The following is a 12296-nucleotide window of genomic DNA, read 5'->3' on the forward strand; positions in this document are numbered from 1 at the left end:
TTAATTGTGTCCTAGCCTGTTTATAGTTGGAAAACATCGTAATTCTTGCCGGCTATCGTTGCATTCTACTTTTATTATTTGCGTTGATGTCTTATCGTATTAATACAATAGCGGATTCATGCGTACTTTTTCTTTTTGTTTTTTATTCATACTACTTAACGAGAACGCGTAAGGAGATTTAAGCGCCGACGCCCTCGACTTAATTATTGAGTAAAATGTTGGACTATGCAACGAGTATATTTATTTAAGGCATAATTGACAATGCTGTTTTTTTTTAATAGTGGTAATATTATTATCAAATAATCGGGCAGTACATTATAATATATTTTAATAAGTACATGATGTATATCTAATTCACACTTATGTTTCTAAAGTGTACCGATTGAAATGTTCTCATAAAAATTAACATTAATGTAACGTTTATTCTCATCTTTAGTGAGGCAAATGCTCATTGTAGTGGTGAAAGTAGGAAATTATGTAAGCATGTAAATACCTACATAATGTGACGTTAGGTAAAGTGCTTTGTCGAAAGAAATAGAGAGGATTCAGATCAAATGTATGTTACATTATACAGATTTTTAATGTAGCACTTTATATTACTTATCGATCAAAATAATTGGAGTTGAAACTAAATTCTAGAAAATTGATTTTTTTCTTTATGGAAATCGTTCCTTTTTATCATTTATTTTATTTCAATTATTTATACTGAAATGAATAGCTGTGCTTATAGTTTCAGTTACATATTGACATCCTAATCTAACATTGAATCCAAATAATAAAGTAATAACAATTTTTAACAACAATCTTAACCGTCTTCACCGTTAATGGGTCCACACGGAAAGTGTTAGCTTTCAAATAGAAAAAGAATCATTGAAATCGGTTCACCTAGTGGAAAGTAAAGATGTAACAATGCTGATACACTAATGAGGCGAAAACTAGGCTATTATGTGTATATATGAAGATTTGTGGTATGCAAGTTTTTGTCTACATACCAGCATATTTGCTATGTATTAAATTACAAAGACTGTTTATACCCTTCCTTTGTTCAATTAATGGAAAGCATTGAAATAAGACGATATTTAATCTGAAAGCGGGGATCAAATAAGAATGAGTGATGGTCATTCCGCCGATTCGATTCATACATTACTCGCTTATTCGCACAATATGATATTGATCTGCGAGACTGGTATCGTAAAATCGATAATTTTTCATCAGAATTACACCCCGCGCGTTCGTACGTGAGATATTTATGAACACAGGCGATGATGTTTCTGTAAGTTACAACTTTTTCGCGGTAATAACTAAAATTTGAAGAAATTATGATGCATTTCATCAGATTGAATCAATTATCTTGTTTAAACTATTGGTTTATTAAATGTATTGTTATTTAGAATAATGTATGTATTATCTCGATTAATTTAGTTTTAAGCGTTTCATTTATTTTGTAATAAAAAGCTATTACTTACCTATATTCATTATATAAATCTGTAAATATTTATTTTAAACACAAAACTAAACCTTTTGCAAATTGTCCGAACTAGACCAAATTTAAATGAAGCCATATGGGATGTTTATAATTAAAAAACGAATCGTACAAATCGGTTCACTCAGTAAAAAGTTTTGAGGTAAAAAACACAAAAAAACTGTCGATTTGATAACCTCCTCCTTTTTTCATATTCGTTGAAAAATAAGATATATTATAAAGCAAAACCTTGAAACGGAACGTAGGATGACGTATAGACTAATAGTATACTATACTTCAAACTCGCAGAAACGTCACTCACATCCGTCAGTTTTATTTAGCTAGTCGGAATAAAACACGTCAGTCTTTTGATAATTTATTAATTAAAACCTGCATGGATTATCACCGTATATTGTTAAAAAGCTCATTAAGACGGTAGCGTTTGGAGCCAAATAAAATCCGCGTGCAATAGTTTGTAAGCCAAAATCGGTGTGTAAATTTGTTGCACCTTCAAGTTTTTTGTATACCGTACAGTATTTAGTGGATTCTATAACACATCTCTTCATTTCAGGATATAACTACGATGATAAGATCTGGAATAGTATTACTCGCCACCTTTATCAATTTAATACTGCTTACTTCCGTCTATTGTACGGTCAAACCACCCGTTATAAGCCCCGGTATAATAAGTCAGTCGAAATCGCTCGGCGAGTGCCAATCTTGTAAGTTATTCATAGAATCGTTTCAAAAAGGCCTTGAAAGGACAGCAAGAGGGAAGTATGAAGGTGGTGATGCCGCGTGGGAAGAGGAGAAGCTAAAAAAATCGTATAAGCGTAGTGAAATGCGCCTCGTAGATATTCAAGACGGCATATGTAAAGAGGAGTCGAAACATTCAGTTCAATGCCATCACGTAGCTGAAAAGGCCGAAGAGTTCATCGAAGAGTGGTGGGCGCAGAACCCAGACGAATCTGACGATCTATACACGTATGTTTGTATAGATAAATTAAAATTGTGCTGTCCGAAGCACCATTTCGGTAAAGACTGTTCACCATGTCCCGGTGATCACGAGAAGTTATGCAGCGGGAACGGAAAGTGTAGAGGTGACAGTACTCGGAAGGGTAATGGAACTTGTCTATGTGATATAGGGTATGCAGGCGACAACTGTGATGCCTGCTCTACAGGTTATTATTTAGCATATAAGGACGATAATAAAATGCTATGTTCCAAGTGCCATAGATCATGTATGGGGGGCTGTAGAGCTGGTACTCCAAAAGACTGTGTGGCGTGTAAACACGGGTACATTTTTGACTCGGAGGAAGGTTGTTTGGATGTCAATGAGTGCGATGATTTGAACAAGTGCAACGCAGACCAGTTCTGTCAGAATACACTGGGATCATACGAGTGTGTAGCCTGTGACAAGTCATGTGTTGGTTGCTATGGCGATGGGCCTGATATGTGCAGGAAGTGTGCGGCTGGGTACTCAAAGAAAGGCGAGTTATGCATTGCCATGAGGGAAGACGAAGACCAATCAGAAATACTCACCACCACTAGGTAATTATTGAACTGTTGTATGTTTTTTATAGTTTTTATAGTTTAATTTCTTTTTGGTTCTAATGAGTTTATGTTTCTTTCAGAAAAGAGGAGTTATAGTCTTGTGATAATTTAGGTAATGATTCTTTTTTTGTTACTGGTGATGGGAATTGGTTGATATTTATTTAAGTTAATTTTTTATGTATGCAGGTATCAACAGGGTTTATTATATAGGTGTATTATATAGTTATTTCTATAGTATATTTGTTTACTTATACTTTATAATTATTATCATAATATTTATATTATGTCATATAAAATTTGTTAAATTATTTATTAACTCAAGTAGTTAGTCATCCATAGATTGTTTAAATGGAATATACTTTTATATTTTTTAATATCTATTAATGATGAGATAAAGTGAAGGTGGGTAGATGATATACATCGGTTTCACTGATCAGTTTTCTTTATGGACAAGTAGGTGATCAGCCTTCTCTGTCCTGCCAGACAGAGACATTTTTTTTGTGCGTCCCCACCAGGAATTGAACCCAGGTTCTACGCTCATGCATTAACCACTGTACCAAGGAGGTGGCCATTAATGACATTATGTTATTTAAAAATAAGCATCTCAGCTTATTTTTAAATAACACTTTCATCAATTTAAAGTATGCATAGTCTTAAAACATTATATATATTTAATTACATCTTATCACTGAAATTATCATATTTTACTCTATTTTATTTCAAATCAAACATGTGTATGCATAAATTAAAAGAATACAGTACATTTCAGTTTAAATGCTTTGTAAATATTTATGGAGTTACTGATTACAGTTGAGAAAAAATATTTAATATAAAATGGATATACAATGCGATTTAAAGTTGAATGTGTTTTAATGGTTTCTTTGATATTATTGCATGAGAAATAAATGAATAATTTTGATCATGTGGAACATAAATAAAAGAAATTTATATATGTTTATTGCCATAAAGTCCAATCTATGTATGCTCCACCTTTTAATTATTTTAACGATTAAATACAAACACACATTGGAGCAATTTCATGTGAAAACCCCCATAGACTATGTTATAAATCATTAATGAAGTCCATTTATATTAAAGGTACATTACTTACATCGGCCTCTTGATTGCAACCGGCATATTACTTCCGAAGTCGGCGTCCCTTGGGAGCTTTGTTGGAATCATGGTCATATCTTATATTGTTGGTGCTGAGTATTATTGCATGATTAATGGTCACACTGGCCTAGTCAATATGAAAGATTTTGATTTGATGCAATTATTCCGCACATAATGTAGCATTTTGTATGTATAGATAGCTAGGCTCTTTTATGGAACTTTTTACTTGGTTCATTCCGCTAGTTCCACGGCTAATGAGGTGTGTGTGAGTTGTGTTTGTTTGAAATATGTGTGAATTATGGGTTGCAATATTTATGATCAGTAATCTTAAGATGTATGTAACTTTCTCGTACATTTAAACGAAACGTACAAGGCTCGTTTCCTTTTCCTCACCCATCCTAGTCCATTCCTTATTTCCAGTCGTTAATCCTTTCCTTTTCCTTTACCCCATAAAAGCGACATGACTAAACCATAGTAATAGACAATAGAACCTTCTTTTAACTGGCATAGGCTAGCATAGACTCATCTTTCAATCTACCGTATGTATGACGTCATCATACCATTTTTCGTTTTATTTTCTCTTAAATAAGCTATAAATAATAAAATAAAATATTTTCCGTGGTTGTAAAAGAAAAATGAAGAAATGGTATTTTTTTCATGGTCTTTTTTATAAAGAACTAGCTGCGCCCTGCGGTTTCACCCGCGTGAGTCTGTATCCCGTAGGAATATCGGGATAAAAAGTTGCCTATATGTTATTCCAGTTGTCCAGCTGTCTACGTACCAAATTTAATTGCAATCAGTTCAGTAGTTTTTGCGTGAAAGAGCAACAAACGCACACACATCCTTACAAACTTTCGCATTTATAATATTAGTAGGATGAAATGATGTTAGTGGTGGAACTAGTGGCAGAAATGTGAATCAATCGTGTATATACAAGAAGTAATTGTACTCTTTTAATAAATATACACCATAATAATTGTAAATTTATTTGATGATTAAATTAAATTGAGCTTTGACACCTTTTTATTTGCACTTGCATACATATAATATTTTTATGGTGATGCATTAAATTAATCCAAACATTTCATAGTTTATTTCAAATGAGTCCATAATTAGATCGTTCTTTTTTACGTTTAATCACCTATTCTAAAGAGAAGTTTTGTACCCGAGTTTCCCAAACTTTCAGTTACTTGCGTAATGTATTAAAATTTTAAATTAAATGATGAATGATTTATTTTTTGTGAATTAAAAATAATTATGCATAATCCTTCTTCTATTTCGTTTTTGCTTTCGGTTTTCGCCCATTTGAAGTTTGGGAAACCCAGATTTATTATTTCATTTACGTATTCATTCTCGAGGAAATGTCTATTTTGTAAGCCCTTTACTGAGAATTTTCTGTATTTTTGTAATTTGTAAATGTCTCCCTTGGCCTATGTCATTAAGTTACTCACAATGAGACATAGTAACGCTAGAAATAGGTACGCAAATCCAACAATTTATACGAAATTATTTTGAAGCCGCATTGTATTTATTTTAGTATAAATTTTAACTTCAAGGTTGTTAAACGCAGGCCGTGTTTGATGTGATATTTTTGTTTATATTGTGCCAGCAAAATATAATTTACGAGGCACTATAAAATGTTTTTATTTAACTAAATCATAAAAAAAAACACAGGTATTTAGTGTTGTCTATGACTTATGTGTCGTCTATGGTTAATTATGTTCTTAGTCATATCGTAATAACAGTGAGATTTAGGTAATACATGATTCTAAAATCTTGTAAATACACAGAATTATTTTGATTATCAACTGACCGTGATGTTAATAGGACACACGATGTCCAGACAACACGATAAAGATTCTCAAATCGTTTTTTTTTATTGTTTTATTTCTTGATAACTCATGGGTTTATCGACCGAATCACGAAATAGTTATTATTTGGTGCCGTTTTAGAATCTGGAGTACTGGTACCCCACGTGGTAGTGGTAGAAATGATTTATTGTGATTACTATAGTACTTATTTATAAATTGATTGCTCGTTGCCGTCTCTGTGAACCCTGAAAATATATTATTTAGCAGATTGGTGTTTCTTTTCACATGTCGCCCTTTGAGTACCTTAGAAAGTGAAATTTGTAATGTTAATTATGTATGTTTGTGTCTACCATTAAAATGTACTAACGAATTTTGTAAACCTATTGTAATAATTTATTATTGAGGCATGCGAATTTAATATAATTATTGTCTTATATTAGCGTTTCTTGACATCTAGCTTTAAATATTGCATTTTGGCAGCCTAGCGGTCTTAGATAAAAAAATCTACCAAAAATTACTCCTAAAATCGTATGTGCATTTTATCTCTACGATGAACTAGCGGCCCGCCCCGGCTTCACCCGTGGTAGTTCCATAAGTAAATTGCGCATTAACAAAAACGTCGAAAAAAAATCAGAATTGCATGAGCCGTTACCGAGTTATACGCTTAGCAACATATTTCGCGATTCTTTATTTATAAAGATATTGTCGAAGGCTCAAGATATATTAGCCTAACAAGAACTGTCAATCATGATATGTGACCTTGACACCGTTTTGCGTGTGATGTATCTTGCTCTTTAGGTTTCAAGCGATAAGCTTGCAACTTGATAACAATACGGTAAAAATCATTATTATGTAGTCAGATGCAGTTGTCTTCGGTTATTTATTTTCCAGGAGATTTTTGATCTGTTAACACCATTATATAATTTAGGTATAAGTATATAAGTGTGAAAATTAAATTTCTATTATTTGTCTAAAAATAGCTTATAGGATTAGATATAATTCAGTGCATGCATAAACAATAGCGTATTTATCAGACCATATCGAGCTTTTTTAATTATTGGCATTGCTTTTAATTAAAATAAATAAAAATCGCAATTTATTAATGAAATGTAAAGTGATAGAAGTTAATATATTACAGGTAACTGTTTACCAGTATTTACCTACTCAGTATTTAGCTTAAGCCAATGTATTGCGGTTGCCATTCCGTTGTCGAGGATTACGTAACATATGTAAACCGTAATAGCCTCTACGTGTCTCGAACAGAAGTAATGTTTTGACGGTGCTAATTGTTATATGTATTCAAGCAAGCCTTTGTTGCATTGTTATGTTAAATTGTAACAATATTATCGAGAGTTGGTTTATATTGTGGCTGGTCATTTATGTAGCTACCTATCGAAAACTAGAGAGAATTTTTGCAAATACTAATTTACTTTATAAGTAAAATCATTCTAAAATGTTTTTTATAACCAAGAACCAAGCCGTCCTTAGATTATCATAAGGCCAAATTTATATGTGTCCACATGGGTGGCACTAGCTGTCAAATAAAAAAAAGAGTCATTAAGATATGTTCACCCGGTAAAAAGTTATGAGATAACTAACAATAAATATGTACAGTCGAAGTGATACCCTTTTTTATGAAGGCGATAATAGGTTAGTATCTTGTACTAGAACACTTTGATCTGTTCTTTCTCAAAAGTTTAGTATGATAAGCAAGCTACATAAGAAAAGACAAAGGACAGTTTTTTGAAAAAGGAACGCTCGAAAAAATACAGGTAATATAACTTCTGCTATCCAGACTTTATAGATAACTAGAGTATCTTCATTAGCTTTCTATAGAGTAATTAAGATACAAAACAGGATTAAACGTATCTCAATTAATTTAATAATGGAATAGATACTAAGACGATTTAAATAACACGTTTAATTACATGAGAGCGATCACGAAGTGTCAATGCAATCTATGAATATAAAATAGACAAAAACCTTATTAGTCCTTAACTATTTATAGGAATGATTAAAATATCCGCCCACACCACTATTATTTTTACTTTTATATCGAGTTAAAATTTTAGTGGATCGTTACAAAATTAATGCTTTTCATTACGCAGAATATAAATAATAATGTTGGCTTACTTTTTGATTTCCATAAGAAATTTCTCATTTATAAAGCCTACGGATGATATATATTTTACTGTAGTACATATTACATTTTATCACACAGGTACATGTTTATGGGACTATACATGTCATGTCTTCCAACGCATTTATGTAGTAAATTCCATACGTAATTTGAATATGGAACTTGTTGATCCATAAACTTCTTTACATTTGACATGTACACGCAAGCCAATTTGATAAAAAAAAAGAAATCACCTACATCAATAATTGATTATACCATAAACAAGATGGAATCCCGTGAAACAGAAATATTAAACTTGTTCATGTCGAAATGAACAGAAATATCACTAAAAACTCTATGTATTAGGATAACGCGTACAGGCGAACTTTGGAACAGGTTTTTGTTATAAATTGACCAAAAAAGTCAAGTGGATTTGCCAGTTTGTGGAATCGAGACAATCGCTGATATCTATGTATCATTTGGTAGGATAGCAGCCTGTTTTTTTCTACGTTTAAAATGTTTATCTGTGCGCTTTGGAATGGGTTGTGGAACTATGGAAGGTAACTGAAATTACATAAAATGCGGGTGTATTATTTGGATATTGACATCTTACACGTTATATTATGCCGTCAATAGACGAAGATGACACATGAATACCATATTTTAGAGGCATATTCATAAAACATGAATTAAAATCCTTAAAATCCATTCCCTGATAACTTATATATCCTAATCCTACTAATATTATAAATGCGAAAGTTTGTAAGGTTGTGTGTGTGTTTGTTGCTCTTTCACGCAAAAACTACTAAACCGATTGCAATGAAAATTGGTACGTAGACAGCTGGACAACTGGAATAACTTATAAGTAAGTTTTATCCCGATATTCCCATGGGATACGGACTTACGCGGGTGAAATCGCGGGGCGCAGTTAGTACTTATATATGATTCTTAATAAGTTTTTAAGTATGTAGATGAGATAGTCAGAGAAGAGGAAGTAAAACCTACTAATATTATAGACGCGAAAATTTGCAATAATGTATGGATGTTTGTTACACTTACACGAAAAAGCCTCAGATAGGATCTGTATGAAATTTCGCCCCTACATACATTATGGTTTGATACACATGGTTTGGTACATGCGAGTTTAGCCGCAGGTTGCAGCTAGCACAGAAATATTTTAAAATTAAAAACGGTGATTTAAAACTGTTTCAATATATATAATAAATACTACGCGTAAGTCAGTATCCCGTAGGAATATTGGGATAAAAAGTTGCCCATATATTATTTCAGTTATCCAGCTCTCTACGTACCAAATTTCATTGCAATCGGTTCGGTCTTTGCGTGAAAGAGCAACAAACACACACATATCATTACAAACTTTCGCATTTATAATATTAGTAGGATATCGTTTATTGATTGATCAAAGTGCACACATTTAATTAGATAAAAAGTATTAATTAAAACACGCTGATCAGTAAAAAAGCTATAGATAGTAAATAACCATTCGGTCTCTATACTAACTACGCGTCAATAAATTAAAATTGAAGTCACCTCGTGTATCACGCACGGCGAGTACGAATATGCAATGAGCTGAAGAATTAATCACACTTTAATTTTACTTAATATCTAGTTATTTACTCTTAGCTAGAGATGTAGTATACCTTCAATCTACTGGCTTTTCGCCGGCGGCCTCGCTCGTGTAGTCGAAGGGGCTTAACCCCCATAGTAACTGTTGTCGTGAGATTCCTGGGATAAGAATTATCCATGTCCTTTCTCGGGTCTAAATATCTCTGAACCAAATTTCATTCAAAATCGGTTCAGTTTATACGTGAAAAAGAGATTATATATAGATCTTAGAGATGTAATAAAGAAAATATGATAATGTCCTAACATAGTATTTTCTTGTGTTTGATTTTACGCGAGTATTACACATTTAGAAATTAAAAACTTTTTAACGGATTTTAAACGCGATTTATTTTGTATATTATTAACCCGACGTTTCGAACACTTTACAGCGAGGGTGGTCTCCCCGTGACCAGTTTTTAATTTCCAAATGTCCTAACAGTTTCTGACTGACGGCCCTTCATTCCGAATGAATTTTGTCATTAATTTGTTTTTAACTAATAAAAACCAATCAAACTTGAACCCATTGATCGCACATGCCAGCGTTCAAACGCGTTTAACTCGAAACACTGAATGCATTCGATATTATCTAATCTAGCTTAGACCTAGAAACGGGTATAACCTGATTCTCTTCCTTGTTGCCTGTTAAACGCAGTCGTCCTGAAACAATGATCTCCGGTTAAGTATTTCACACGAAGCCCTGAATTGATTACGTTTTAGTTGGTACTATTTCGTCCGCGGCTTCACACGCGTTAAATACGGAGTAGTTTAATATGTTATCATACATAAAAACCCTCCTCTTGGATCCCTCTACCTATAACAAAAAAAAACACAAAAATCCGTTGTGTAGTTTTGAAGATTTAAGCATACATAGGGACAGACAGAGAAAACGACTTTGTTTTATACTATGTAATGATTCATTTATTTGTATAACTATTTTTCTCAGCTCACTACTAAGTTTTTACTGCCAAACAATGTAAATATCTTAACATGAATTTTGACATTTAAACATACCAAAACTATTTCTTATACATCACTGCAGCTTTATATGATGGTCTTAGTGTTATAATGTACATAAAGACATTATATATTAGGCTTTAATTACATAACAAAATTACAGCTACTGTTAAGATATCCTTAATTCCGGTGACACTGTGACCTTAATATGTATTTATCCAATGATGCTCTTTGCGCAACTCGATACAGAATCGATATCCGCGATTCGATATCTCGTTCGCAACACGATATCTATCGATTACACATATCGATTCTCAAAGAAATGCCTGCGATGAAAGTCGGTTTAAAGAAGCGTAACAATGCTGCTGAGATATTTTCTATTGTTGATTATATATCATGAGAGTTTTGGCTATAAAATTGTTAATAGTTCTCCGCTTTCGCTTTTGTTTCTTGGTCATTATGTTACTAGTTATGAGTTTGGAGGTTATGAAATGGTTATTTGTTATATTATTGTGTTGTAGACAGTGGCGTAGCTATCATAGGGCCAGGTGGTGCAGTGCACCAGGGCCCCGAAGCTCAGGGGGCCCTCTAACCTCAGCTTTGAAAGAGGGGAGGAAGGCGGAAAGAGGGGAGGAGGGCCCGATTCTTTCCCTATGCACCAGGGCCCTTGTCCGTCTAGCTACGCCACTGGTTGTAGGGTTTTATTGGCTTTAATAATGATACATATTTCACATACATTATAACATTATATCCTACTAATAGTATAAATGCGAAAGTTTGTAAGAATGTGTGTGTGTGTTTGTTGCTCTTGCACGCAAAGACTACTGAACCGATTGCAATTACATTTGGTACGTAGACAGCTGGACAACTGGAATAACGTATAGGTAACTTTTTATCCCGATATTCCTACGAGTTACGGACTTACGCGGGTGAAACCGCGGAGCGCAGCTAGTATTTGTATATAAAGCATAAGAGCAAAGGGTGCGGAAGTTGTATGTGGTAGTCGAGCACGCTTCGGCACGAATTGGGCCAGCTCGCACCGGGGAAGTACCACACCCCCACAGAAGACCGGCGTGAAATAGCATTCTGCTGTGTTTCGTTCGGTGAGTGGGGGAGCCGGAGGCCCATATCCTTTTCCTTACCCTACCCAGTCCTTTCCTTTATTCCTATCGCCAATCCTTTCTTAATTCCTTCCCAAAAAGTCGGTAATCCATTCTGTCTGCAATGGACCTTACACCTCTCCAAATGTTCATGGGAGGTGGTAGCGTTTACCATCAGGCGTCCCACCAGCTCCATTGCCGACTGTAACATAAAAAAAAGCGATCTTACTGTTATAGATCGAAAAAACAAACAAAAGAAAGGCTTTGGTGTCTATAAGGAATTATGGAAAGGGTGTATAAATATTTAAAAACTAAATCTATAACATTCATCAATATCGGTTCGGCAGATTGCATAAAAATGGATTTTACATAGATTATGATAATTCCCCGATAATTTTTTTTGATTTTTTTTGTGCTAATTTATAAAATATCTATATAATTGAAATAGAGAAATCATCATTGGAATGTCGACCAGGTCACTATGGAAAGGTTTTGAGATCGTTAGATAGTTTTGAAGTGAAGTGTAATTTAATCATAAATTTTTTTTTTTTTTTTTT

General features: G+C 33.5%; 2 protein-coding genes across 5 annotated transcripts in view; both read left to right on the forward strand.

The window, feature by feature from the left end:
* Window positions 1-12296, forward strand: part of LOC119830250 — a 61263-nt gene that overhangs the window by 10736 nt on the left and 38231 nt on the right. The window lies entirely within an intron of this gene.
* LOC119830251 (cysteine-rich with EGF-like domain protein 2) lies at window positions 1780-4790 on the forward strand. Of its 2 annotated transcripts, XM_038353197.1 has the most exons (4): window positions 1781-1951; window positions 2034-3013; window positions 3097-3128; window positions 4115-4251. In XM_038353197.1, the coding sequence occupies exons 2-3, from the start codon at window positions 2046-2048 to the stop codon at window positions 3110-3112; spliced, it is 984 nt and encodes a 327-aa protein (XP_038209125.1). In that variant the 5' UTR covers window positions 1781-1951; window positions 2034-2045; the 3' UTR covers window positions 3113-3128; window positions 4115-4251. The 2 variants fall into 2 exon arrangements, with proteins under 2 accessions (XP_038209124.1, XP_038209125.1); XM_038353196.1 differs by lacking the exon at window positions 3097-3128 and having other exon boundaries at window positions 1780-1951; window positions 4115-4790.

This window comes from Zerene cesonia, chromosome 11 (genome assembly GCF_012273895.1).
Source record: "Zerene cesonia ecotype Mississippi chromosome 11, Zerene_cesonia_1.1, whole genome shotgun sequence".
Classification (NCBI taxonomy): domain Eukaryota; kingdom Metazoa; phylum Arthropoda; class Insecta; order Lepidoptera; family Pieridae; genus Zerene; species Zerene cesonia.

What these genes read in the sequence shown, in the direction of transcription:
- LOC119830251 (XM_038353196.1), top strand. Translation starts at nt 2,046, where the DNA reads ATGATAAGATCTGGAATAGTATTACTCGCCACCTTTATCAATTTAATA. An exon ending in GAAATACTCACCACCACTAG is followed by an intron (nt 3,014 to 4,114) that starts GTAATTATTGAA and finishes TTTATATTAAAG; the next exon opens with GTACATTACTTACATCGGCC.